At 45.1% G+C, this 24419-nt stretch overlaps 1 protein-coding gene across 4 annotated transcripts in view; it reads right to left on the reverse strand.

Annotated features, from left to right (window-relative positions):
* Positions 1–2414: 2414 nt before the first annotated feature.
* The window catches only part of amotl1 (angiomotin like 1), a 116095-nt gene continuing 94090 nt past the window's right edge, over positions 2415–24419 (reverse strand). For 2 of the 4 annotated variants that reach the window (XM_085998763.1, XM_085998764.1), the window contains exons 10-13: positions 23583–23708; positions 20841–21106; positions 14835–15086; positions 2415–7225 (exon numbers count right to left, since the gene is read on the reverse strand). In XM_085998763.1, the coding sequence (XP_085854889.1) occupies positions 7119–7225; positions 14835–15086; positions 20841–21106; positions 23583–23708 (751 nt within the window). In that variant the 3' untranslated portion in view covers positions 2415–7118. The remainder of the gene's footprint in view (positions 7226–14834; positions 15087–20840; positions 21107–23582; positions 23709–24419) is intronic. The other 2 variants (XM_085998761.1, XM_085998762.1) reach the window with 2 other exon arrangements.

Genomic DNA, 24419 nt, shown 5'->3' on the forward strand with positions numbered 1-24419 from the left:
AGGTTTTCAGCAGCAAATGAGCTGAGGCAGGGGCAGAGTCGGGCTATGTTACGCAGGTGGAAATAGGCGGTCTTAGTGATGGCACGGATATGTGGTCAGAAACTCATCTCGGGGTCAAATATGACACCAAGGTTGCCAACACACTGAAATAACAACAGAAAATGCTGGAAATACTCAGCAGGCCAGGCAGCATCTGTGGAGAGAGAAACAGAGTTAACGTTTCAGGTCTGGGACCCTTCACCAGAACTGGAAAAAGCTGGAGATGTAACAGATATTAAGCGGGTGCAAAGTTAGGAGGGGAGGAAGGAATTGAAAGAACATCCTGTACTTTTGTAAGAGGCAGGAAAGATAAAATGTTGCAAATGGGAGTGGCAAAAATCATACTGCATGAAAAATGGGGGCAGGGATAATTATCTGAAATTGTTGAACTCGATCGCCGCCAACCTCATAGTCCCCCAACCCCGCACAGCCCGCTTCTACCTCCTTCCCAAGATCCACAAACAGGACTGCCCTGGTAGACCCATCGTTTCAGCCTGTTCTTGCCCCACGGAACTTATCTCTTCCTATCTCAACTCTATTTTTTCTCCCCTTGTCCAGTCTCTTCCCACCTACATTCGCGACTCTTCCGACGCTCTCCGTCACTTTAACAGTTTCCAGTTTCCTGGCCCCAACCGTCTCCTTTTCACTATGGACGTCCAATCCCTCTACACCTCCATCCCCCACCAGGACGGCCTTCGGGCGCTCCGTTTCTTCCTTGAACAGAGGCCCAACCAGTCCCCATCCACCACCACCCTCCTACGCCTGGCTGAACTTGTTCTTATATTGAACAACTTCTTTGACTCCACTCACTTCTTCCAAATTAAAGGTGTTGCTATGGGAACCCGCATGGGCCCTAGCTATGCCTGCCTGTTCATGGGATATGTCGAACATTCTTTGTTCCAGTCCTACTCAGGTCCCCTCCCTCACCTCTATTTCCAGTACATCGATGTCTGTATTGGTGCCGTTTCCTGCTCTCGCCCTGAACTAGATAAGTTCATTCACTTTACTTCCAATTTCCACCCTTCCCTCACTTTCTCATGGTCCATCTCCGACTCTTCCCTTCCCTTCCTTGACTTCTCCGTCTCCATTTCTGGCAATTGGCTTTCGACAAACATCCACTACAAGCCCACCGACTCCCACAGCTACCTGGACTACACTTCCTCCCACCCCACTTCCTGTAAGGACTCTATTCCATTCTCCCAGTTTCTCCGTCTCTGCCGCGTCTGTTCTGACGATGCCACCTTCCATACCAGTGCTTCCGACATGTCTTCCTTTTTCCTCAACCGAGGATTCCCCTCTACTGTGGTTGACACGGCCCTTAACCGTGTCCGTTCTATTTCCCGCACCCCTTCCCCTCCCTCCCAGAACCATGATAGGGTTCCCCTTGTCCTCACCTTTCACCCCACCAGCCTCCACATTCAACGGATCATCCTCCGCCATTTCCGCCACCTCCAATGTGATCCCACCACCAAACACATCTTCCCCTCACCTCCCCTTTCAGCATTCCAAAGGGACCGCTCCCTCCGCGACACCCTGGTCCACTCCTCAATCACCCCCAACAGCCCTTCTCCTTCACCTGGCACCTTCCCGTGCAAGCGCAGGAGATGCAACATATGCCCTTTTACCTCCTCCCTTCCCACTGTCCAGCGCCCCAAACACCCCTTCCAGGTGAAACCGTGATTTACTTGCACTTCTTGCAATTTAATATACTGTATTCGCTGCGGTCTCCTCTACATTAGGGAGACCAAATGCAGATTGGGCGACTGCTTTGCGGAACATCTCCAGCTTTTTCCAGGTCTGATGAAGGGTTCCAGACCTGAAACATTAACTCTGTTTCTCTCTCCATGGATGCTGCCTGGCCTGCTGAGTATTTCCAGCATTTTCTGTTGTTATTTCAGATTTCCAGCATCCGGAGTATTTTGCTATTGCCAACACTCTGGTTCAGCCTCAGACGGATGCCAGGGAGAGGAATGGAGTCGGTGGCTAGGGAAGGGAGTTTGTGGTGGGAACCGAAGACAATGACTTCTGTCTTCCTAATATTTAGTTGGAGGAAACTCTACTGTTGATTAACTGTGTACCTGGAAATCAAAGGATATTAAATTGTTGGGATAAATGAAAGTTTGGGTATTGTTGGGATAAATGAAAGTTTGAGTAATCAATGTTCGGGAGTCAACTGAAACTACTGCAAACAATAATTTCATTAAAGCAATTTGGAAAGCAATCCTTTTTAAGTGAGCTTTGAAAAAAATGTAGTTGTTTTGGAAGAAAAGGTTGAAAGTCCACAAACAAATTTTTGTGAATGAAATAATAAACATAATAGTATTGGAGATTATAATCTTTCCACCATGAAATTGTCTTGAAGAAATAATACAATGTATTGTATATTATGTTTTTATTATGTACAATAAGCAAATGTTCAAAAATAAAGCAAGAAGACAAAAAAGACTCTCTGGTTGACAGACAGTTTTATGACATCAAGTCCTTTTTTCCCCCATTGACGACTGTACAAAAACATACCCTTGATATAATCAGTCACCTGTACAGCACTGGCCAGCCATTGCCTTCAACTGTACCAATTAGTACAAACATTTTTACACAAGTCAGCCAAATAAAACCAAAGTGCTGTCTGGAATGAACTCAGCAAAGAATTAGAAAGTAAACATCAGCAAGTGTATAATGTAATGGCCAAAATCAGGTTTCTGGAAAAATTTGCACTGTTTCTCAATAGGAAGGTTACCAAATACTTAAAAATAACACTACCTTTTAAAAACAGGTACAGGAAACTTTGTGCTATCCGGCACCGACGGGACCGAGCTGTTGCCGTTCCCTCAAAACTGCCGGACAAACCAGCGCTAATGTTGAAAGATATGGAAGCTTTTGAGCTCCGTATCTGTCAACAAACCCTGCAGCTTCTAAACAGTCCAAGCGTCTCTGTAGCTTAGCAGCAGCTTCAGCAGACCTTGCAGAGCTTGACTGTTGAGGAAAAAAGCAATGAGAAGAAAAAAAACCTAACGAAAACGGCTTCTGATTTTTGCCGGTGGCTCGAGCATTCCGGACAGTTAGCCTCCGGATAACACAAAGTTTCCTGTACTATGTATTAGTGAAATGGTATGAGAGCTGTTGAGACTTACATGCCAACATTTTATTTGGTCAGTAGATTTCACCCAGTTATCTAAGCTGAATTTTGCACTTTTTAAAAATTATTATTTAACAATTATTTTGTTTTTGCTCCCAGCACAGGTACCAATGGGAATCCCCCTGTCTGAGGTATTTGGAAAAGGAGGATTTATGGAGGGATGCCAGTTATGTCAGGTTGCACAAGGCAGCCCCTGCCCATTCATTGGCATCTCACACCAACATCTGCAAAGGTGAACATACTTTGCTGTGACACATAATTTGTGCAGAGGTTCATCTTCCCAAAGGAAGCTGGGACAGCAGACCCAGTGTCATCATTAAGATACGAGTGTACCTGACTACCTGCAATGTTGAGTACCTCTCTGAAGCAGCCCTCTCACAGTATGTCAGGCTTCTAACTAATAGGGTGCAAGCTGCACCTCTTTCAGACAAGCTGGGTTTATGTCTTTTCACACACTGACCACATACCAACCACAATCACAAGAGCATGCCACTTTGGTGGAGTCTGAAGGAACCACAAAATAACTTAGCTTTAAATAATAAAATAAAAATCACAATATATCCCTGAAACTGTAAGCCAATTAAATTATTTTAAAGATACTGGGTGACCACGAACATAAGAATTAGGAGCAGGAGTAGGCCATACAGGCCTTCGTTGAAAGAGGATCCAGCTCAATGATATATATATATACATTAAAAAAAATATATATATATATATATGTTTGATCATTGAAGATAGGTACTGCTCTTGATCTCTAAAAATACTTAAACCTGTATGTCTGGTAGTTCACAATATTAAAAAAAGTGGTTCTTTTCTATGCTCATCAAGGCATGTCAAAACTGGGAATTAAACGGTTTCCTATTTCAGTTTCACATTACCCTTCCCTGCCCCCATCATGTATAGCACGATCAGATATGAAGTTCCCTCTTCTCTGTCCTAACAATGCGCTTCAGAACTAACCTCAGAAAGCACCTGTACTGCACCAGTTTGCCTCATACCCAGTAATCCCTATAGCTTTCTGAAGGAGATTGCTCATTTTAGTGCCAAAATAAGGGCACTTTTATAGTATAGGCCCACACACAGGAGGAACAAAGTTGAGTCTGTCCTAAATGCAATTGATATAGGAAAATTTGGGCTGGATTAAAAGCCAGAGGTGAATGGACAGCATGCTACCCTAGTTTTACCCCACTATGAATTGAATTTATAGTGATAGAGATAACAGTGTAATTGTTCTTTCCAATGATAGCTTTTTACTTACATACAGATATTAACTGACGCAATTACCCAGCAACACCTATTATCACTTAAGTCTAACACATTGTTTAACCATTATTTTAAGTATTAATGGCCTCCCACTGGCTTACTGCATTGAGAATAGACCAAATAACTAACACAAGAGATTGAAGTTTGTATCCTTCAGTCAATTTGCTTTATCCTATTCAGCAATACTGCAAGTCTATTATAGCTATTCAGCTATAATAGTTTTTTTTGCGGAATGATCTCTGCAATTTGTTTTCTTGTAAATGTTTTTACTGGTCATTAACCATCACCTGGAATTTCCATGGGAGTTCTTCCAATTTCCCACTGTTACTTCAGCGGAAGATCAATGGAAACCCTGGAGAAACAGCATCAACGGCTGGTTTCCACCAATTTTCTGCCTAAGTTATGGCCAGAGATCAGGGAAATCCCTGGGAAAATTCTACCACCAAGAAAGGTAGAGCAGGTTGGGCCTATACTCATTGGAGTTTAGAAGAATGAGAAGTGATCTTAACGAAACACATAAGATTCTGAGGGGGCTTGACAGGGTGGATGCAGGGAGGATGTTTCCCCTTGTGGGGGAATCTAGAACTAGGGGCACAGTTTCAGAATAAGGGATTGGCCATTCTAAATGGAGATGAGGAGGAATTTCTTCTCTCAGAGGGTTGTGAATCTTTGGAATTCTCTACCCCAGAGAGCTGTGGAGGCTGGGTCATTGAATATATTCAAGGTGGAGATAGACAGATATTTGAGCTACAGGGGAGTCAATTGTTATGGGGAGCGGGCGGGAAAGTGGAGTTGAGGCCAAGATCAGATCAGCCATGATATTATTGAATGGCGGAGCAGGCTCGAGGGGCCAAATGACCTACTCCTGCTCCTATTTCTTATGTTCTTACCATGTACTTTACTAAAAATCTGTTTTTGTTAATAGAGGGCTTTTGTATTTCCTAACCTGACAAGACTTTTATCTTTGGGCTAAAATACAATAATCATACTGTTATTAAATAATGGCTTTAGACATGAAAACTAAATGAGACATTAGGTGTGCAACTAATGCTGTTTCTACCAACTGAAGAGTGTTGGATCTTTTTAGGTTGAGATTTTACTACTATTTAAATGGATACAGCTAGACCAGGCCAAGGAACTTGTGTTCAGCCTGCTTTTTGCATTAAAATCTCAGCAGGATCTGTGAATAGCAGCAGGTGAGATTACAAAGCATTCACAATACAAGCATGGATCGGGGGTGTGCAATGTAAAATCCTGCATATGTCCAGAGAACAACAAACTGCAACCTGATGCAGTCTGATCTAGAGAACATCTGGTCACGTTTTGCAAATCACCATAAGGTCTGCTGTGTACAGTAGTTTTGAATTATAACAGAAACTTCTGCATCTTAAATCTTATCAATATATCTGCAGAACAAGTGGTCCACTTGTCCTGCTTGTGCCTAAGTCTACTGCAAGTGTGATTATCCGTTTTCACACCAGCAAAGAGTAAGTGGACCCTAGGAAAATGTAATTGACAATATTAGTCATTTTACCTGCTCCACGGTATGTATAGAAAATATAATTGACTTCATTGTTTGTTAATAGTATTTAGATTCACCATCACAACTATATATAATGCCTAAAGCAATCCAGTGTTTGTACATAAAATAATCCTTTCACCTTTTTTGATAACCATAATTAGTGAGATTGACCATTCATTATGCCACAGAGTAAATGCTGTTGTAATCCGTAAATTGCTAGTGGTTGTCAGTTATATAGTGATGGGTAACACTATCAATGACTCAGTTATTTACGAGTAAGGTGTGGCCTGGCTTTAGGTTTCTGGTACCCTGTATTTTTATCACTTCTGCTTTTGTTTTAGTTGTCTTTGATTGTATTACATGTAACACAAATACACTGCAGACATTTCTATTAGATTATTATAGTATACACCAGAAAGCCTGTTTTTAAAATGCCACATTATCCATTACTTCAGTAGTGACCTTTCCTCTAATGTATTAGTATATACGATTTGCTGAGCTTAGAATTCACAGAAAGCAGGACTGCATACACAGCATACTCCTAGATTTAAAAAATACACCAGTAAATTTCTAAAGTAGACAAAGAGCAGATTTACACTATGCAATAGTGGCAGGATGGTGCTTATTCGTCTGCCTTTTTATATCCCAATAGTTATACAATTGGATAGTCTATTGAAAAGCAATAAAGGTGCTACTTTATACTGTGTACTGTGTACACATGGTCATTATTTTCAGCAGAAGTGCAAAAGAGCCACAGAACACTGATCCACTGCTATATGAATGGAAGATAAGTGCATAGATAGACTGCAATGAGACAGGGTGCTCTGAATATTCTGCTCCTAGCTCATATCTTTGAGATTACAGGTCCATCAAATACATTCCAAAAAACCACCGACCCTATTCCTTTCCATCTCACCTGCTGTCCTCCTCTTTGCTCTTTACAATCCCAACTTATTTACATCATGTTCTACTCGGCATATAATCCAGATACAAAATCCTTCTCACAATTTCTCAGACAAATAAATCTACTTCCGAACAGCTTCCGTCTTCTTTTAAAACAATTCTTCACAACTTCTGAAGATCCATACTCTTGTGATTTTCCAGTCTTTAGTGCAAGCTTCGTTCATCTATGGCCTGAGCAGCAGCAACATCCTGTTTTTAAATGAGGATTTCTACCACATCATCGTCAAAGTCAGGTTTGTGGAAGAGGTTGCTGCTTCTTCCTTTGCTGTCATGTGACTTGATATGAAAGATGGAAGCATCTGCTAGAGAGATGGAAATATCATTAGGATCAATCAGTCCTTTGGGATGGGTAACTTCATTTTGGAGGTTCCCAAGTTTAAAAAGGCACTGCCTTTATGACAAAGTGTTTTGAAAACCTTTATTATTCTTTGGTTTGAACACACGTTATGTAATTGTGTAATTGCATCAAAATACACCATTGCATCAGTTGTATACGACACTGTTGGTGTGAAAATTCTGCACAACTCTTCTCGCTCCCCAAATAAAAAAGGTTTCCCCAAAAACTTTTTCTTTAAACTATTTTCTGCATATTCATTAAATGTATGAAAATAGCGATTATTTGTCATTAATTGTATTAAAAATACTACTACTGAACTCTTTTGTTTCTCTCTTCAATTTTCTGACCGCTCTTCCTGTCCTTAAAATGGTTAATGCCAATCTGAGGTCGAATGCCACAGGTGTCACTTGTTCTGGAGCCTCACTCACGTGGTCATTATTCATGTGAGAGTGTTGATGATGAGCGTCAATGGGCTATTTGTCTGTGAGTAACATGATTTCTGAGCTGAATGCTGCCCTCACCCAACATTCACAGAGGGAGACTTCCAGCAGGGATCGCTGAATACCAATCAGGAGTGGGAGCCCGGGCTAATCATCTCTTCCGTAAACCAGTGGTACTGTATCTAGTTGTAGCACCCCGACCACAGCTCCAGGTGAGATTAGCTCACTCAGCAGACATCAGAGAGTTTGGCCCAAATTTTCAGTATCTGGGCGGGTGGTCGCCGTGGTGGGTTATGACCCCGTTCCCGATTCCATGCCGCTCCTCAGATCGACTTTGCGTTAATGGGGCCTACTAAGGCTGCCCTGCGCGTTAAATGGTGCGGGTCTGATAGAAACATAGAAGATAGGAGCAGGAGTAGGCCATTCGGCCCCTCAAGCCTGCTCCGCCATTCAATGCGATCATGGCTGATCATCCAAATTCAGTACCCTGTCCCTGCTTTCTCCCCATATCCCTTGATCCCTTTAGCCTTAAGAAATATATCCAACTCCTTCTTGAATATACTTAATGAATTGGCCTCTACTGCCTTCTGTGGTAGAGAATTCCACAGGTTCACCACTCTCTGGGTGAAGAAATTCCTCCTCATTTCTGTCCTAAATGGCTTACCCCTTATCCTTAGACTGTGACCCCTGGTTCTGGACTCCCCGGCCATCGGGAACATCCTTCCTGCATCTAGTCTGTCCAGTCCTGTCAGAATTTTATAAGTTTCAATGAGATCCCCTCTCATTCTTCTAAACTCCAGCGAGTATAAGCCCAATCGACCCAATCTCTCCTCATACGTCATTCCTGCCATCCCAGGTATCAGCCTGGTGAATCTTCGCTGAACTCCTTCCATGGCAAGAACATCCTTCCTCAGATAAGGCAACCAATACTGCACACAATACTCAAGGTGTGGTCTCACCAAGGCCCTGTACAACTGCAGCAAGACATCTTTGTTCCTGTACTCAAACCCTCTTGCCTGCTGCACCTGCATGCTTACCTTCAGCGACTGGTGCACAAGGACACCCAGAGCTCGTTGCACTTCCCCTTCTCCCAATCTATTGCCATTCAGATAATAATCTGCCTTCCTGTTTTTGTCACCAAAGTGGATAACCTCACATTTATCCACGTTATATTGCATCTGCCATGCTTCTGCCCAGTCACCCAACCTGTCCAAATCATCCTGGAGTTTCTCGGCATCTTCCTCACAGCACACATGCCCACCCAGCTTTGTGTCGTCTGCAAACTTGGTGATATTACATCTAATTCCCTTGTCTAGATCATTAATATATATTGTGAATAGCTGGGGTCCAAGGTCCGATCCCTGCGGTACCCCACTAGTCACTGCCTGCCACTCGGAAAAAGACCCGTTTATTCCAACTCTTTGCTTTCTGTCTGCCAACTAGTTCTCTATCCAAGTCAATACCTTGCCCCCAATCCCATGTGCCTTAACTTTACATGCTAATCTCTTATGCGGGACCTTATCGGAAACCTTCTGAAAGTCCAAATACACCACATCCACTGGTTCTCCCTTATCTATTTTACCAGTTACATCCTCAAAAAATTCCAGTAGATCAGTCAAGCACGATTTACCTTTTGTAAATCCATGTTGACTTTGTCCGATCCTGTCACTGTTTTCCAAGTGCTCTGCTATTACATCTTTTATAATGGACTCTAGCATTTTCCCCACAACCGATGTCAGGTTTACCAGTCTGTAATTCCCCGTTTTCTCTCTATCACCTTTTTTGAATAGTGCGGTAACATTAGCTACCCTCCAATCCATGGGTACTGTTCCAGATTCCATTGAATGTTGGAAGATGATCAGCAATGCATCTACTATTTCTAGGGCCACTTCCTTAAGTACCCTAGGATGTAGATTATCAGGCCCTGGGGATTTATCGGCCTTTAATCCCGTCAATTTCCCTACAAATACTGATTTCTTTCAGTTCCTCCCTTTCATCAGACCCTATGTTCCCTGACATCTCTGGGAGGTTATTTGTGTCCTCCTTTGTGAAGACAGAACCAAAATATGTATTTAATTGGTCTGCCATTTCTTTGTTCCCCATTATAAATTCCCTTGATTCTGACTGCAAGGGACCTACGCTTGACTTCACCAATCTTTTTCTCTTCACATATCTATAAAAGCTTTTAGAGTCAGTTTTTATGTTCCCTGCAAGCTTACTCTCATATTCTATTTTCCCCTTCTTAATTAATCCCTTTGTCCTCCTTTGTTGAATCCTAAACTGCCCCCAATCCTCAGGTTTACTGCTTTTTCTGGCCAATTTATATGTCCTCTCCTGGGATCTTATGCTATCCCTAATTTCCCTTGTTAGCCACGGTTGAGTCACCTTTTTTGTTTTATTTTTATGCCAAACTGGGATGAACAAATTCTGTAGTTCATCCATGCGGTCTTTGAATGTTTGCCATCGCCTATCCACCGTCAACCCTTTGAGTGACATTCCCCAATCAATCCTACCCAACTCGTGCCTCAGACCATCGTAGTTTCCTTTATTTAAATTCAGGACCCTAGTCTCTGAGTCAAATACTTCATTCTCCATCTTAATGAAGAATTCTATCATATTATGATCGCTCCGACCCAAGGGGCCTCGTACAACAAGAATGATGCAGGCAGCACACTCCCCAATTGGACTGCTACAAAGAGTGCCAAATGTGACTGCACTGAGATAGAGGGCTGCACCCAGGTACTCCGATGACTCCCTCCATATGCGTGTGGAGGGAGTGAGAGCATGCAGGGAGGTCATCTTCCCTTCTAATGGGCAGAAGAGACCTCCCAGGGGACCAAGAGAGCCTGGCTCCAAATAGCAGAAGAGGTAAACAGCAGGGATGTGGTGAGGACCACCTGGGCACAGTGCCAGAAACGTTTCAATGATCTCATTAGATCAGGAGAGTATAAAACCACACTCAACTTCATCCTGCTGTGCCTCTCATCACATCCCCATCACTCTGCCTTCCCTACCCTACTCCTGCACATCCTTACTCACACCAACATACGTTGCACATCCACCCATCCCTCTCTCTCTATATTATCACATTCCCATCTGACTAGCCACCCCTCACACTCACCCTCGTCCTAATGCAATTATACCAACTAACAACACACAAGGCCACTTGGATTTGGCATCCCATTCCATCATAGTCTCCCTCTAAAGATGTAACCCATCCATTCCTTACAATCATTCCATCACTCTCACTCAACCGTCTCTTCTTTCCCTTCTTGCAGGAAAAGAGAGCCCACAATAAGAGAGGGGGAGAACCGGAGGTGGAACGCCATCATTGGTGACCCAAACAACAGCAGAGGAGGCTGCCTTAAAAGTTTCGGGAGTCGCCAAGCAGCTGGAGGTGAGAGACGGAGGGAGAGACGGGGATATCTCAGCAACCTGGTGACAGAATTACATATCATACAGCTAAATGGCAAACAGCAGTCACTCATATGGGGACTGATGTCAGCAGCCACTGAATTTCATCATGTGCATAATGGTATCTGTACCCATTCTTCATATGACATATCTAACTCATGTCTTTACTCTTCCACAGGTCCATCAAGAGCACCACCCACCGTCCAGGAGGAAGATGAAGACGACTCCTCAGAGGAGCCACCAGCCTCAGAGGGTGCACAGTCACCAAACATAAGCGCACCCAGCACCAGCTCAGATACTCACAACTTGGTGGGTCCCACACGAGATAGAGTAATGTTGTCACCTGGTGCCTCACAACTCACAAGTGAGCAAGAGCAGATGGTGGAGACAGGGACAGAGGTGGAGACTCCTTGCAGAGGGTGCAGGATGCTCCTAGCTCTGCTCAGCTGGAAGCAGAGTCTTGGGGGCCATCCAGAAAGAGGGCAATCCTGTAGGTACAGGAGGAATTGCAGGAGGCTTTGACAGGTTTTGTGAATGCGATGCCTGCAAATGTCCAGAGAAAGGAGGAGTCCATCTCCAACATGAGCACCACCGTGTTGCAGGCGATGGCGACTGTAGGCTCTTCCATGGATAGGATGGCCACCTGCATGGAGCAGCTAATGCGCCACTCACAGGAACATATGGTCTCTATGGAGAATAGATGGCAGAGGCTTATAGACCTCCTCTCTAGGAGGAATGTCAACGTAGATGCGAGTCCTCATAACAGGGAAGTGCGGGTGGCCCATGAGCGGGATGATGGCGAGAGGGGACATGGAAGTGGAGGCTCCTCGCAAAGTGCTCACACTTCTCCCCCGTTGCTTTCCCCTCAGTCAGAGCCCCAGATGCCTCCTCGGACAGCGATGGCCGAGTCTGCCCCTGCACAGTTGCAGGAGGAGCAGATTTTGGTGGGGCCATCACAGGCTCCAAAACCCAGAGGACGTCCGCCAAAGCGTCTAAGCAGTCACAGCAGCAAAGTGAGCAGGCTGCCTCTACCTCTACTGAAGCCACAGGGGTAGAACCTCATAGAAGCACGTGTAAGAGAAAGATGAAACACAAGTAGATTCACAAGGGTAGGCACTTGGGTGTTTTGTTAAATGATTCTGTAAAGTTTCCGTTAATGTGAGGTCACACATAAAAATCGTTATTTTCACCACTTTCCAGTCATGGACAAATTTGTGTGCACCTTTGGAAGTGGTTTAGTGAGTTGGAGTGATTGGTGAGACATAACGTTACCTCCAGCAATGGTGGTAAGTGTGAAAGGAATGCCTTGGTCATTGTAGGGATGCTTTATGGTGTTGCTGTGGGGTGGTGCCAACCTGGCGCAGCATGTGGTAGCCATATGGGTGTAATGCATAAAGTTAAGTAAATCTGACCATGATGAGGCCGTCCCTGGCCTCCCAGGTAGCAATGTGCTTGGGTGCTGGTGGGATCTGGACCTCAGCTTCCTCCTGCTCCTCCGAAGAGGCTGTGCGCTCAGTGCCTTGCTTCTCATGCAGTGCTAATCCTCGCTGCTCCGCTATGATTCTGGAGACCCTAGCTGGTGCATACTGAAGAGCTCCTCCAGATCTGTCAAGGATCTGAATCGCATTTTCTGCATGCCTATTGTCTGCTCTATGACACATCTGGTGGAAATGTGGCTTTCATTATATCTCTCCTGGGCCTCCGTACTTGGCCTCCTCAAGGGTGTCATGAACTAAGTCTTCAGTGGATAGCCCTTGTCTCCAAGCAGCCAGCCGGAAAGTCTGTTTGGAGAAGCGAAGAGCTGAGGGAAGGTGGACTAGCGCAGAACGAGAGAGTCATGGCAGCTGCCAGGGAAGTTGGTGCACATGTATGATGATTTTCCTATGTTGCAGATGAGCTGCACATTGAGGGAGTGGAAGCCCTTGAGGTTGACAAAGACTCCTGGGTGATGATGGGGTGCCCTAATGGCCACATATGTGCAGTAGATGAAGCCCTGCACCCAAGGGAAGCCAACCAGAGCGGCAAAGCTGAGCACCCGCTCAGTAACACTGGCATCATCAGTGGCAAAGCTGGTATAATTGGCTGACTTGTCAAACAGGGCATCGGTGACCTGTGTGATGCATCTGTGGGCAGTTGATTGCGAGATGCTGCAAATGTCTACTGCAGATCCCTGGAGAGCCTGAGGCAAAGAAGTTGAGGGCGCTGGTGACTTTGACAGCCACTGGTAAGGCCTGTCCACCCACTCCTCTGGGCTGCAGGTCTTCCTCCAGCAATGTGCAAATGTCTGTGACAACCTGGTGCGATAGTCTGAGCCTCCTTTGGCAATGCTGCTCAGTCATGTTGAGGAAGCTCATCCTCTGCCTGTATACCGTGTAGGGGGTATCGCCTCCGGTGCGGTGCAGCCCTGCGCTGATGCTCTTCGTCCTGTGGAGCATCAGGTGGTTGAGGAGAAGGTTGGTGGTGTTGTTGTTGGTGCTGCTGGTGTTGGGCTCATCGTGGTCTGATTCTGAGGACCAAGGTGAGACAGTATAGACGGCACCCATGCGGATGGAATAGATGACAGGTCAAGTAGAGATGACAGAAGCAATCTGTCAATGAGGTGATGGGTTCTAACAATGAGGTGACACTGGATGCCGACTTTGCTGGAAACACGTGCAGCCTGTAGAAAGCTAAATCTGTGCTGGCAATGCAGTCAGCAACAGCTTCTGCTTGAGGAACGTGATCAGCTGTGAGGTGGGAGTTTTTATTGTACTTTCTACGCTGTGCCCTAATCAGCTGAATCAATGGCCACTCAACTTCCACCTGAGGTTGACTGATGTGGTTCCCGAGCTGCGTGATTCCCGTGGTCATCCAGTGAAATTTGAAAGGTAGGGTTAAAAAGACTCAAGGGTCTGACAAGTGCCTAATAATGATTTAAATTAGCTTGCCCGCTTCTGTCGTTTGGGTTACTGCCGTGCCGGCAAACGTGCCCAAGGGAAAGGCGCGTGGGGACGGGATGACGGCGGATTCCTTAGCCGCTCCAAGATGTTTCAAATTTCCCACCTGACCTGCCTCCAATCGCACCCGCATGGACCCCATAAAATTCTGGCCTTTGTGAGGGGCGTCACTGTCGTCCCTGCTTTTTTTTGGCTGCTGACCCATTCCATGCTCACGCATGTGCAAATGGAGCTACTTCACACATGCACAAATCCTTCTTTAAAATTGCTACTCCTCCCCATCCAGCTTTGCACTGGGCAAAAGATGGCAATCAAAGCCCACACATATCTACTTTCCAGCAAGTTTAACTGCACAAAAGCAGGAACAGTAAACATGGTGGGTGTTTTTTATCTTTCCGAATCCAGGAAACGGAGGCTAATTATAGTGCTCCAACCACTACCAACTAATTCAGCACCGAGCAAGGCCCACACTTGGGATCTTCCTGGTCTGGAGTGGGGTATTGGGGAAGAACTAGTTTGAATGGTGAAGTACTCCATGGTTCTGGGTTCCAATCACATGGCAAAAGCACAGTTATGAAGTTTAGGATTATGCTGTTTAAGACCAGTAGATCATGCTGAAAATGGTCTCCCAACACATCTGATCCAACCATACTCACCACCCTCAAGTGATATTACTCTTTAAGAAGTTTAATTATCAGAAAAACAATTTGCTTGTACATCTCAGGGAGGGAGCCTCAATTCAACTTCGTTACTAACCAATTTTACAATGGGCAGTACAACTTACCTATTTTTTCTGCACTGCCTCGTGCTGATTTAGGTCTCACAACGGGGCTGCCAATGGGGGTTGTGTTGAGCCTTCGTCTTCCATGCATTGGGGCACTACTTGGACGGACCAGTTCAGGACTTTTATCTGTCTGAGTACTGTTGTCCTTACTGCCAGTTTTAACGTGCGTGGAAACCACTGGGATTGAAGGTGCAGTCGTTTGAAATGAGGAACGCAAAGAGTTTTCTTGATTGTCTTTAATTTGAAGCAACCCTGTGAATTGCAACCAGATTAGGAGCTGAGTGTTTGATATCTTTATTTGTTTGCACATTTTAATCTGGTCCCATGTAAATACATCAAACTTGTGTGTAACAGATTCACCTCAGACTAAAATCTCAACAGAAACACACCATGGAGTGCAATTTCCAATCATGAAGTTCACAGATGAACACTTAATGCAATTGTACTACATTACAGTGTACTCTTTTATGCAGCTGCGAACCTGATTAAAACTTCTTTTGTGCTGCTACACTCAACAATTGGTGTCCAATATTATAACATCAAACAAAACAGGTTCAGAATACATTTTTAGCAAGTGCAAATCTTTTGTGTGTGTGGCACACTGGTGAGTAATGCTTCCCTTTATAGCTTTGATCGATGCTCTTGGAAATGTGGCCACAGAGTAGTCAGCATCAATGAACAGCCCTTTATACGGATTTACAAAGAACTGTTCATCACACACAAAAACAGAAAGTCACAAGAAAGCAGCAATAAATATGGAAGATTTCACAATATATTGTAAAACTTGGGGGAGGGAGATTTCCTCTCTGCATTATTTGTAGCAAAATTGTAAATACATTTGTAAAGAAAAATTTTACAATTTAATTACAAATAGCAAACAGGAAACTTCCTCCTTGGTATTTTTGGGGTACTGAATGATAGATTTGTGTTACTCCAAATTGGGCTGTCTGCCACTAAGTTTTACTGAATGTCAGAATTCACTTTTATAGTAGCTGATAAAAGACGGCCGAGTTAGTAAATTCTCCGCCTTGTGTGGTATTAAGCAATCTAGACCAGGAAGGACCCAGGTTCAATCCCTGGTCTGTGCTGTGTTAGCTTAACACAGCTGGGGAAGCAGTGCTGATTCTACTAGGTATTCCTGACTAGTGATCCAAAATCCTTTCCGGAGGTGTAGAATGTGTGGGCCAAATTGTCCACCGAGGACAGGATTAGGCTCAGCTACAATGACCCGCTGGCCAAATAGGCTGCCAGCACTCACAGTCTCACTTCCCAGAATTGGAACTGCCATTTAGGCGAAGAGGTGCAAGGTGTCCAGCATCAGTGGAACTGTATCCCAGTATGATTCACTGGCTTCAGGACAGAGGGGCAGAAAACTAGAACAAGTATTTGAATAAACATACGTACAAAATAAAATTCTCATTTTGCAGGGATGCCTAAATTAATTTCCAAATGGATTATTTGCCATTACTTTGGTCGGTTATGAAAAACACTTTGAAAGACTGGTACAGTCAGCATAAGGTACAGTAAAGTTACCTCCACTCAACAGGTTACAGAAATGCACCAACAACAACAACAACTTGTATTTATATAGCGACTTTAACGTAGTAAAACGTCCCAAGGCGCTTCACAGAGTGTCAAAAAACAAAACTTGACACCGAGCCATACAAGGAAATAATAGGGCAGATGACCAAAAGCTTGGTCAAAGAGGTAGGTTTCAAGGAGCGTCTTCAAGGAAGAGAGGTAGAGATGCAGAGAGGTTTAGGGAAGGAATTCCAGAGCTTAGGGCCTTGGCAGCTGAAGGCATGGCCACCAATGGTGGAGCGATTAAAATCGTGGATGCACAAGAGGCCAAAATTGCAGATATCTCAGGGGGGTTGTGAGGCTGGAGGAGGTGACAGAGATAGGGAAGGGCGAGGCCATGGAGGGATTTGAAAACAAGGAGGAGAATTTTTAAATTGAGCCGTTGCTTAACCGGGAGCCAATGTAGGTCAGCGAGCACAGGGGTGATGGTTGAACGGAACTTGGTGCGAGTTAGGACACGGGCAGCCAAGTTTTGGATGACCTCAAGTGTACGGAGGGTAGAAGATGGGAGGCCAGCCAGGAGTGCGTTGGAATAGTCAAGTCTAGAGGTAACAAAGGCATAGATGAGGGTTTCAGAAGCAGATGAGGTGAGGCGGGGCGGAGTCGGGCTCTGTTAGAGGTGGAAATAGGCGCTCTTAGTTATGGCACGGATAATGTGGTTGGAAGCTCATTTCAGGGTCAAATATGACACCAAGAGTGCGAACAGTCGAGTTCAGCCTCAGGCAGATGCTAGGGAGAGGGATGGAATCAGTGGCTAGGGAAGGGAGTTTGTGGCGGGGACGAAAGATAATGGCTTTGGTCTTCCCAAAATTTAATTGAAGGAAATTTCTGTTCATCCAGAACTGGATGTTGGATAAGCAGTCTGACAATTTAGAAATAGTAGAGGGGTCGAGAGAAGTGGTGGTGAGGTTGAGCTGGGTGTCGTCAGTGTACATGTGGAAACTGACGCTGTGTTTTTGGATGATGTCGCCGAGGGGCAGCATGACAAATAAGAGGGAGACAAGGATAGAACCTTAGGGGGCCACCAGAGGTAACGATGCGGGAGCGAGAAGAGAAGCCGTTGCAGGTGATTCTCTGGCTACGATTAGATAGTTAAGAATGGAGCCAGGCGAGTGCTGTCCCACCCAGCTGGTTGACAATGGAGAGGCGTTGGAGGGGGATGGAGTGGTCAACCGTATCAAAGGCTGCAGACAGGTTGAGAAGGGATAGTTTACCTTTGTCACAGTCACATAGGATGTCATTTGTGACTTTGATAAGAGTCGTTTTGGTACTGTGGCAGGGGTGGAAACCTGATTGGAGGGATTCAAACTTGGAGTTCCGGGAAAGATGGGCACCAATTTGGGAGGCGACAACACGTTCAAGGACTTTGGAGAGGAAAGGGAGGTTGGAGATGGGGTGGTAGCTTGCAAGGACGGAGGGGTCAAGGGTTGGTTGGAGGAGACGGGTGATGACGCAGATTTGAAGGAGAGGAGAACAGTACCTGAGGAGAGAGAACAATATCAGCTAACATGGGAGTCAGTAAAGGAATTTGTGTGGTCAGCAGTTTAGTGGGAATAGGGTCAAGGGAGCATGAAGTGGGTCTCACGGACAAGATGAGCGTGGAGAGGTCATGAGGGGAGATCGGAGAGAAACTGGAGAAAGATGAAAGTTCAGGGCTGGGGTGGGGGTGGACCGTAGACACAACAGATATGTGGTGACATTGAGGACAATGTAGCAACTCCACCTCCAGCCAATCGCCTCTCTGGAGGCTGTAATGGGAGAGGCAGCACCAGAAAATGATAGGAAAGTAAAATAAAAATAAATATGTAAACTTAATCAGGCTATTTCTCCTAATTACAGTATGCAGACGACGCTTGCGTCTGCGCACACTCGGAGGTCGAACTCCAAACCATCGTTAACACCTTCACCGAAGCATACGAGACTATGGGCCTTACACTAAACATCCGTAAGACAAAGGTCCTCTACCAATCTGCCCCCGCCACACAGTACTGCCCCCCGATTATCAAAATCCACGACAAGGCCTTGGACAACGTGGACCACTTTCCATACCTCGGAAGCCTACTGTCAACAAGGGCAGACGTCGATGACGAAGTCCAACACCGCCTTCAGTGTGCCAGTGCAGCCTTCGGTCGCCTGAGGAAGAGTGTGTTTGAAGACCAGGACCTCAAACCCGGCACCAAGCTCATGCTCTACAGAACAGTAGTAATACCCGCCCTCCTGCATGCCTCAGAGACATGGACCATGTACAGCAGGCACCTCAAAGCACTGGAGAGGTACCACCAACGCTGCCTCCGCAAGATCCTGCAAATCCATTGACAGGATAGGCGCACCAACGTCAGTGTTCTCACTCAGGCCAACATCCCCAGCATCGAAGCTTTGACCACGCTCGATCAGCTCCGATGGACGGGTCACATCGCCCACATGCCTGATACGAGACTCCCAAAGCAAGCACTCTACTCGGAGCTCCGACACGGCAAGAGAGCCCCAGGCGGGCAGAGGAAACGCTTCAAGGACACCCTCAAAGCTTCCTTGAAAAAGTGCAACATCCCCACCAACACCTGGGAATCCTTGGCCTTAGACCGTACAAAGTGGAGGAGAAGCATCCGAGAAGGCGCCGAATACCTCGAGTCTCTTCGCCGGGAGCAAGCAGAAGCCAAACGCAAACAGCGGAAGGAGCGCACGTCAACCCAAGCACCCCATCCACCTGCCTCTTCAACCACCGTCTGCCCCACCCATGACAGAGACTGTAGGTCCCGAATTGGACTCATCAGTCACCTGAGAACTCATTTTTAATGTGGAAGCAAGTCATCTTCGGTTCCGAGGGACTGCCTAAGATGAAGAAGAAGAAAGATTTCTCCTACTTTAACCTACTACTGTAGCAGTGTCATTTTAAGAAGTCTAGCTGGGACATAATAGTCCAATGCTGTCACTGGGATTTAATTAATGGGTGTGCGAAAATGTAATGTTACATTCACTCAAACTGTGAAGACTCTCAGCAGTACAATTATAGACTTTAGGAGGAATATTAATTCCCTTAGCCCGATGGACATTAATAAGACCACGATACAATTTTAACTGCCATGGACGCTCCGCTCAGTAAAAGCTGGCAGGCAAGAGGAAGAGGCATGAAAAGTTAAGTATTAAAATTATTTTTGAGAGGTCAGGAGCAGCAGGAGTGCTTCTGCTGGCTCTGCAAGAATAATTTGGGCCACTGACCCTCCAGGGCCTACCTTTCTGCTGGCCAGATTGGCCTCTGGGCGGCCTGATATTGCAGCGGCCTGCAGCTAGCAACCTGCAACTCGTCAGGTGTATGCTAATGAAGCCTGGCTCTCAAAATTGACTGTGCCTCCCGCTGCAGGTATCGGGCAGCCGACGTGTTCTGTCAGCCTATCGCCTGGAAATTAAAATCCCCCTTTTGTCCTTCCAAAATTGGGTTGTATCGTTTTGAACTATATAACAGCAGGGTGAAACACAGATACTTACAGGCCTATCACTGGTGGCAGGAGAAACATAAGGTGTCAAATTAAGACTATCACACAAGCAGCATTGGCCCAGAGATTCGGGTCTCCATGGGCGAGTACACACGGGGTACTCACTCGTAGGCCCAACGGAAGTGCCGGTTTCGTGCATGCACTGCGCATGCGCGGGAAACCGGAACTTCCGTTCCCTTAAAGGAAGGGGTTCAGAGGTCGAATGCGTGCGCCGGAGAGGCAGTGCGTGCGCATGGAACTTACATTTTTTTTCCAGTTTTCTCCAGGAGGGTAAGTCTCCAGGAGTTACACATGTAAAAAGCAGGCGCAAGGCCTGCTTTTAACAAGGTAAGTGGTGAATTAGTTAAAATTAAAACATTTTTTCCCACAGGTTTATTATTTTTAAATACTTTAAAGAAAGGTAAGTTTATTTTTAGCCCCGTTAGAAAATGTAATTAATTTTTTCAAAAATTTAAATTGTTTAAAAGTTATTTTATGTAATTTATAGTTATTTTAAAAATGTGATTTAAAAAAAAATGTATTTGAAGTTTTAGTGATGTTTTGGGGCTTATAGTATTTGTAGTTTTGACAGGTCTTCCTGTCAATTTTATGAATGGGCATTCCTTGCTACCATTGGCTTTCCATGGCCCACGTGATCCCAGGGGACGCATTGAACTAACTGCGCCCTGGGATACGCAAGCATTGCGCGCCGGCAGTTGGAGCAGGCCCAGGATCGGAATCCCACGCGGGCCCACAGCTCAACGGCCGGCGCGCTAGGTAAGTGCAGGTCGGAGGCTTGCACCCGCGGGAAGCCTCCGACCCGAATTTCTGGCCCAATTTATTTTCCTACAGCATATTGGTAGAATAACTAAATAAACAGTGATAATATTAATTTTGTACCTGCATTTACCTCTCAGTCACAATGAGCATATTCAATAATTACTATGATGCTTACCCACACTTTCCTTCCAGCTCTTTTCCTCCTTTTTTTCTTGTACTATCTGAGAATTGCTCAGGGATGCCTGGCGAGAATGCAGTCCAGTGCTTCCAGATATAGAGGAGATCGACCTGCCTGGTCTCAGAGACCCTGGCTCAGATTTTCCTGGCTCCTTTCGAGAGCGCTGCTGGAGTACTTTTATCATGGCGTCTTTCTCTATAAGCTGTGCATGAAGGTTTTTTATTCTATGAGAGATGCAGTTGAAGCCTGTTACTTCTGCTACCCTGTTGGAAATAAAATCATTTTGTTTATTAAATATTTATCATTGAAAAAAATTCCAGTTCCTGCTCACTAATATCCATGTTCAGCGTGAAGCTGTTTCTCCCCTTCCTCTCCTGACCTGCACTGGGCACTGGAAACTCACCGTTCTTCATATCTGAGCTTAGACAGTGAATGTCAACAGGCTATTTAATCATCGGATGCATCACAACTTTCAATTAAAAACCCCTCAGGATCAAAAAAGTCTTCATATATACACCTCCTCCCACATGCCCCTCACATGACTATTTTGCACACTCTTTTTGTATCACTGCATCTCCTCACTGATGATCTTTTATATTATCTGTTTTCTACAAAGCAGTCTGCAGGTCATTTAACTCACTCCCTCTCTGATTGGTGCAGCTGTTAGTTATCTTCCCTCTCACTCCATTTTTTACAACCTCATTAAAATGTCTGAGTCTTCGGTTCTGATGAAGGGTACACACCCAAAACGTTATTTATTTCTAGCATTTTCTGTTTTTATTTCAGATTTCCAGCATTTGCAGTTTTTCCTTTTAATTTTATATAGTTCGGAATTAATATCTGAATTGATCAGTCTCTAGATCTGATAAATCCAAGCTCAAAAATGTAGACAATACAAATACCATCAGCGGTCCAATTCTCAAACAATCCAGTTTAAAAAATAATAATTCCTGGGATGTGGGCGTCGCTGGCAAGGCCAGCATTTATTGCCCATCCCTAATTGCCCTCGAGAAGGTGGTGGTGAGTCGCCTTCTTGAACTGCTGCTGTCCATGAGGTGAAGGTACTCCCAACAGTGCTGTTAGGGAGGGAGTTCCAGGATTTTGACCCAGCGACGATGAAGGAACGGCGATATACTTCCAAGTCAGGATGGTGTGTAACTTGGAGGGGAACCTGCAGGTGATGGTGTTCCCATGCGCCTGCTGCCCTTGTCCTTCTAGGTGGTAGAGGTCACGACTTTGGGAGGTGCTGCCGAAGAAGCCTTAGCGAGTTGCTGCTCATAACAGAGGCAGCTCATCAGGTGAGGGAAGTGAGGCATTGCCTCGCCTAGAATTGTCTGACTTGATAACTGCAGAATGACACACTCATAAATTCTCTTTTAGAATATTCCATGTGTAAAACTGCAACTAAATGATCATTTGCAAAACTGCATTTAATTTTTTTTTACCCTTTTGAGCTTCTCCTCGGAGTGTCTGGGGCTCCCTTCCTGCTTTGTAGTTCGTGCGGTCAAAGGTATTGCGCATGCATGAAGGGCCTGTTGCTATGGTGACAAGCTGGCTTGGTTAGGCATGTATAGCATGTGCTTCACCTGCCAAAAAGATCACCAGTCGACACTGACTCATAACAAAACACCAACAGTGAATCAGTTTAGAATTTATTACATCCTATGTTTTATTGATGAAATAAATGAGAAAGAGGACGGCCATTCCACCCATCTCATCTTATCCATCCAGAAAACGATACAGTCCCTCCATCACAGCATCCGACTGTCTCTTAAATAGCTCCTGGGTTTTTGGTTCCACAACCCTACCTGGAAGTTCATTTTACTGATCACTACTCCCAGACCCCAGCTTCAATTTGGTTTTCACTAATTTGAACCTGTGCCCCCTTGTTCATGCTCAATATCTGTCCTTTCTATATCGGTTTACTATCTTAGATACCTTAATTATGTTACGGTCAAAATTATTCCACAGTAATTTATCAGTGATGGTGGAATGTTCTGTGAATGAATGGAAGTTGTTGGGATCATAGCACTTTTCTTTACAATTGTGATTAGCTAGTACATTTAATGCACTGTCAATCAGCCCCATCATTCAAAAAAACACTTAAAAAAAAATTATTCATGGGATTTGGGCGTCGCTGGCAAGGCCAGCATTTATTACCCATCCCTAATTGCCCTCGAGAAGGTCGTGGTGAGCCACCTTCTTAAACTACTGCAGTCCGTGAGGTAGTGAAAGTACTCCCACAGTGCTGTTAGGGAGGGAGTTCCAGGATTTTGACCCAGCGATGATGAGGGAATGGCGATATATTTCCAAGTCAGGATGGTGTGTGACTTGGAGGGGAACATGCAGATGATGGTGTTCCCATGTCCTTCTAGGTGGTAGAGGTCATGGGTTTGGGAGGTGCTGTCGAAGAAGCCGTGGTGAGTTGCTGCAGTGTATCTTGTAGATGGTACACACTGCAGCCACAGTACGCCGGTGGTGGGGGGGAATGAATGTTTAAGGTGGTGGATGGGGTGCCAATCAAGTGGGCTGCTTTGTCCTGGATGGTGTCAAGCTTCTTGAGTGTTGTTGGAGCTGCACTCATCCAGGCAAGTGGAGAGTGTTCCATCACACTACTGACTTGTGCCTTGTAGATGGTGGAAAGGAAGCAGGAGGTGGAAAAAAACCTTCTGAAGATAGTTCTGCATAAGAAGTGGCAAAAGATACAGTTTATCATCCATTAGTGAGGGCGAGATGTACCTGTGCTCTGTATCCTGGTATCTCTGATTTGACTGCATTTTCTCCTTTTCCTCCTTCCAGTTTCGTGCTTCCAGTGAACTGTCATTGTAACTGCTATTTGGAGAGTGATTTATTATAGTTGTGTCCCTGGTAACATAACAAAGAATACTTTCAGTTTTTCCAACTGTTCAATTATCTTTTTATCCATGTCAATGGTCAGCTGCCTTTCTATATAAAACATAGAAAGTGTGACGTAGAAACTACGACAGGTTGAGCATCCCGAATCCAGCAACCTTGGGACCGAGGCCAAGCGATTTTCGAGTTTTTCTGGACTTTGGAAAGTGTTTCTGATGTCCGAAGTCCGGAAATGCCCAAGCCCAGGTTGCGATATTTCTGGACTTCGGACATCAGAAACACATGCCAAGTCAGGAAATGCCTGGGCCCAGGTTGCGCTATTTCCGGTTTTTGGTAAGCCTCCCTCAGGGTGTCCGGATTCCAGAACATTTTACAGATTCCGGACCCCTGCCACCAATCGTCCCGGAGTCCGGATTCCAGAACTGTACTCTAAATGAAGTCTGACAACACAGATGTAATAGAAAAATAGGGCTTTAATTAAACGTAACACTTTAGCTTAAGTGGAATGAAGAAGATGCATCGAATAATACCAAAACAATAAATATTAGCACGTATAACTACAGATTTAAGAAAAGAACATAGTGGGAAAAGGAAATCCGGTGGGGTGTATAACAAGCAGTTGATCCACTACCCCCTCTTTTGCATCCCCACCAAAGTTAAATTTCAGCTCTGGAATATAGAATGGGGAAAAGAACACTTGTGATTGAGACCATGGAGGATCTG

The sequence above is a fragment of the Somniosus microcephalus genome, chromosome 10, assembly GCF_052327205.1.
Source record: "Somniosus microcephalus isolate GS21.2 chromosome 10, FLI_Smic_1.0, whole genome shotgun sequence".
Taxonomy (NCBI): Eukaryota; Metazoa; Chordata; class Chondrichthyes; order Squaliformes; family Somniosidae; genus Somniosus; species Somniosus microcephalus.